Source organism: Propithecus coquereli, unplaced genomic scaffold, assembly GCF_000956105.1.
Source record: "Propithecus coquereli isolate 6110/MARCELLA unplaced genomic scaffold, Pcoq_1.0 Scaffold1, whole genome shotgun sequence".
Classification (NCBI taxonomy): Eukaryota; Metazoa; Chordata; class Mammalia; order Primates; family Indriidae; genus Propithecus; species Propithecus coquereli.
Genome location: NW_012133857.1, coordinates 26,281,420 through 26,284,064, shown reverse-complemented (window position 1 = coordinate 26,284,064; position 2,645 = coordinate 26,281,420). Strand labels below are relative to the sequence as shown.

Sequence of the window (2,645 nt, the reverse complement as noted above, 5' to 3'; positions counted from 1 at the left end):
TAGAGTGAAGGGCGTCTCTTTCTCAGGTGGGTCTCTAACTCCTGAGTTAAAGCAATCCTCCCGCCTCAGCCTCCCAGAGTGCCAGGATTACAGGCGTGAGCCTCCGCGCCCATCCTTGAGCCCCTATTTCTTATTGAAAGCAGAGATCTCCACAGTATTTTATTTTGTCCATGTAAGTTCAGAATTTTGGTCTTTGGCACCTCAGGCCCGGTGAAAACACCTCACTTCTCCATGTCTGAGCTTTAGCTCATGGACCTGATAAGAGAAAAGCCTAAAGAAATTGAAAAATAAATCACCATGCTGACTTTCCAAATTAAAATGTATTATGTTTTGAATGTTTCATACTTGTCTTTATGGCTTTGTCATTGATCTAAGACAGTTTTAATGTTACATTAAAGAGTGTGCACATGTCACTTGACCAGCCAAAAAAAAAAAAGTGTGCGTATCAGTGAAATATGATTAGTACATATTTCAACAGCCAAAATTGCTGGGACAGGTAAAAAAAAGCATTGATTGTGGACTTATTTTGAAGAACGTACTAATGAATTTTCAAAATAATAGTATTTGCCTGGGGTGTGGGATGTCTAAAATTCTGATGCTGAAATGTTAACCTACTACTTATTTTAGTCTCATATGCCACATCAAAACTCACATTCAGGTAGAAAGTAGAGGTTTTCTCTGTTACAATTAAGACTTTTCTGATCATAATACGAGGCTCCCACTATGGCACTAAGTTTCCTGATCCAGTGCAGTAACTCCCGTCACCCCCGATCCATATAGAGTCTTCATTTCTAAACGTAATGCTTAAAAAGAGATGCTACTTTTTCTAATCGTCACAGCGAATTTTGTTTAAGTGAAACCCAAAAACTCTCAGTCAACAGAAAAGAAAATTGAGTCCCCATTACCTACCTTTCCATTCCTTTCCTTTTGAATGAGCCATTTTTCTTTTTCAGTTGCTGGAATCTTCGACACTGGCCAACTTTCCCACAGGCAACCTTGAAGCGTTCTGGTAGATACAGCTGAGGGCGGGCCATTGCTGTCAGCTTCGCCTGTAGTAGCTGTTTTGGGTTTCCTTAGCTCAGCTCTTGAGCTTACAGGCTTCGCAACAAAATCATCCTGTTACTGAGTGCACTGTCAAGGTCTAGGCTGTTCGGGGTAAAGTACGTAGGAAATTTTTGGAGTGTTTTCCTTATTCCCTTCCAGGAGTTAGAGACATCATTTGTGGGACTGCCCCTGCTTACAACTTCACAGAGGTCACCAATGATGCATTTGACAGAGCTGTCTGAAATTCCATGGTACTTCGTGGAACACTGTAGATTCTTGGACAAGGCAAATGCAGAAATAGTGATCTGATTGTCTAACCACTGCCATTTAGATAAGCAATAAAAAAACACCCACACGCCAAGTGACCACCACATTCAGATATGCATGTTTGAATTTCAAAGGGGAAGGAACCTATAGGAATGCCAGGGATCTGTTGATCAACAGAAACTGAACTTGTTAGATCTCTCAATTAGAGCTGCTGAATGCATTCTCTATCCTGTGAGACACACATCAAAAGACCAGTTGTTGTCTGGATATCTCAAAATGTACCCCAAGGGCTATTTCATTGTATCTTGGAGTTTTGTAGTAGTCACTCAAAGTACACAGCTGAAAAAGTTGAGGACCTGGTCCACCCCTCCCTTCCAATATTGCCCCGTTTATTTGTTGGAGAACAAATTCTGTGTGGGTTGGAACTTCTTACCACAAGGTGGCAGGAGACACTAGGATTTATTCCTGTCACTCTCGGAGCTAGCAGTTGTTCAGTCTGAAATAACTGGGTGCTTAAGAAGGAAAACTCCTCTCAAAAGATGTTGGGAGATACAAGAATTACTCTGCTTTTTGTGTTTGTGTTCATCAGTAATCTGATGCACGCTTCTCAAACTTCCTAATGCTCATGAATGGCTGGCGGATCTTGTTAAAATGCAGATTTTCCAGTACATCTGGGGTGGGATTCAAGGATTTGCACTTCTAACAAACTCGCAGGTGGTCCTGATGATGCTGGCCTGCAGACCACACACTTGTAGAGGTGAGGGTCTTGTACGTTCCAGTGCTGGGGGAAAGAGGTTTAAAAGGGTCAAGAATGAAGTGTATAACCTTGAGGGGTTAAGAGAGTGGATTTGGGAATTACCCCTATGTTCTTGTTGCAGCCAGCTGGGTGACCTTAGTCAATTTGTTTAACCTACCTGTGCATGTTTTCTTATCTCTGAAGTGAGAATACTAATAGTGCTCAAGCCATAGTTTCATGGTGCAATTCCAGTGAAATAGAAACTGTGCTTTAGCAGGAAATGAGACAGGAATCTGCATTTTAGGGAGCATCCAAGGAGAGTGGGTACAGATGCTCCTCTCTCCCACAAGTTGAGAACCACTGAAATATACCATAGATGACATGCCTTGGCCATGTGGGCATGTGCTCCTACGTGGTCTGTTTTTCTCATCTGTTGGAATCCCCAGAGCACAATAAATAATAAGTGTTTCAATTAATGAATGCATGAATAAGCATCTTCTTTAACCACAGGCCAATATTTTTCATGCCATTATTGGTGGTGTTGTCTTAATTCTGTTGTATTCAGTCAAATATCTGGATAAATGGGATTAATTTTATA

The 2,645-nt window shown here is 41.4% G+C and overlaps 1 protein-coding gene across 1 annotated transcript in view; it reads right to left on the bottom strand.

Moving 5' to 3' along the window:
- The window catches only part of LOC105808235 (putative uncharacterized protein C3orf49), a 23,047-nt gene extending 21,901 nt beyond the window's left edge, over positions 1–1,146 (bottom strand). Inside the window, exon 1 of the mRNA XM_012641847.1 lies at positions 910–1,146. Within this exon, the coding sequence (XP_012497301.1) occupies positions 910–1,034 (125 nt within the window). The 5' untranslated portion in view covers positions 1,035–1,146. The remainder of the gene's footprint in view (positions 1–909) is intronic.
- Between the last annotated feature and the right edge of the window lie 1,499 nt (positions 1,147–2,645).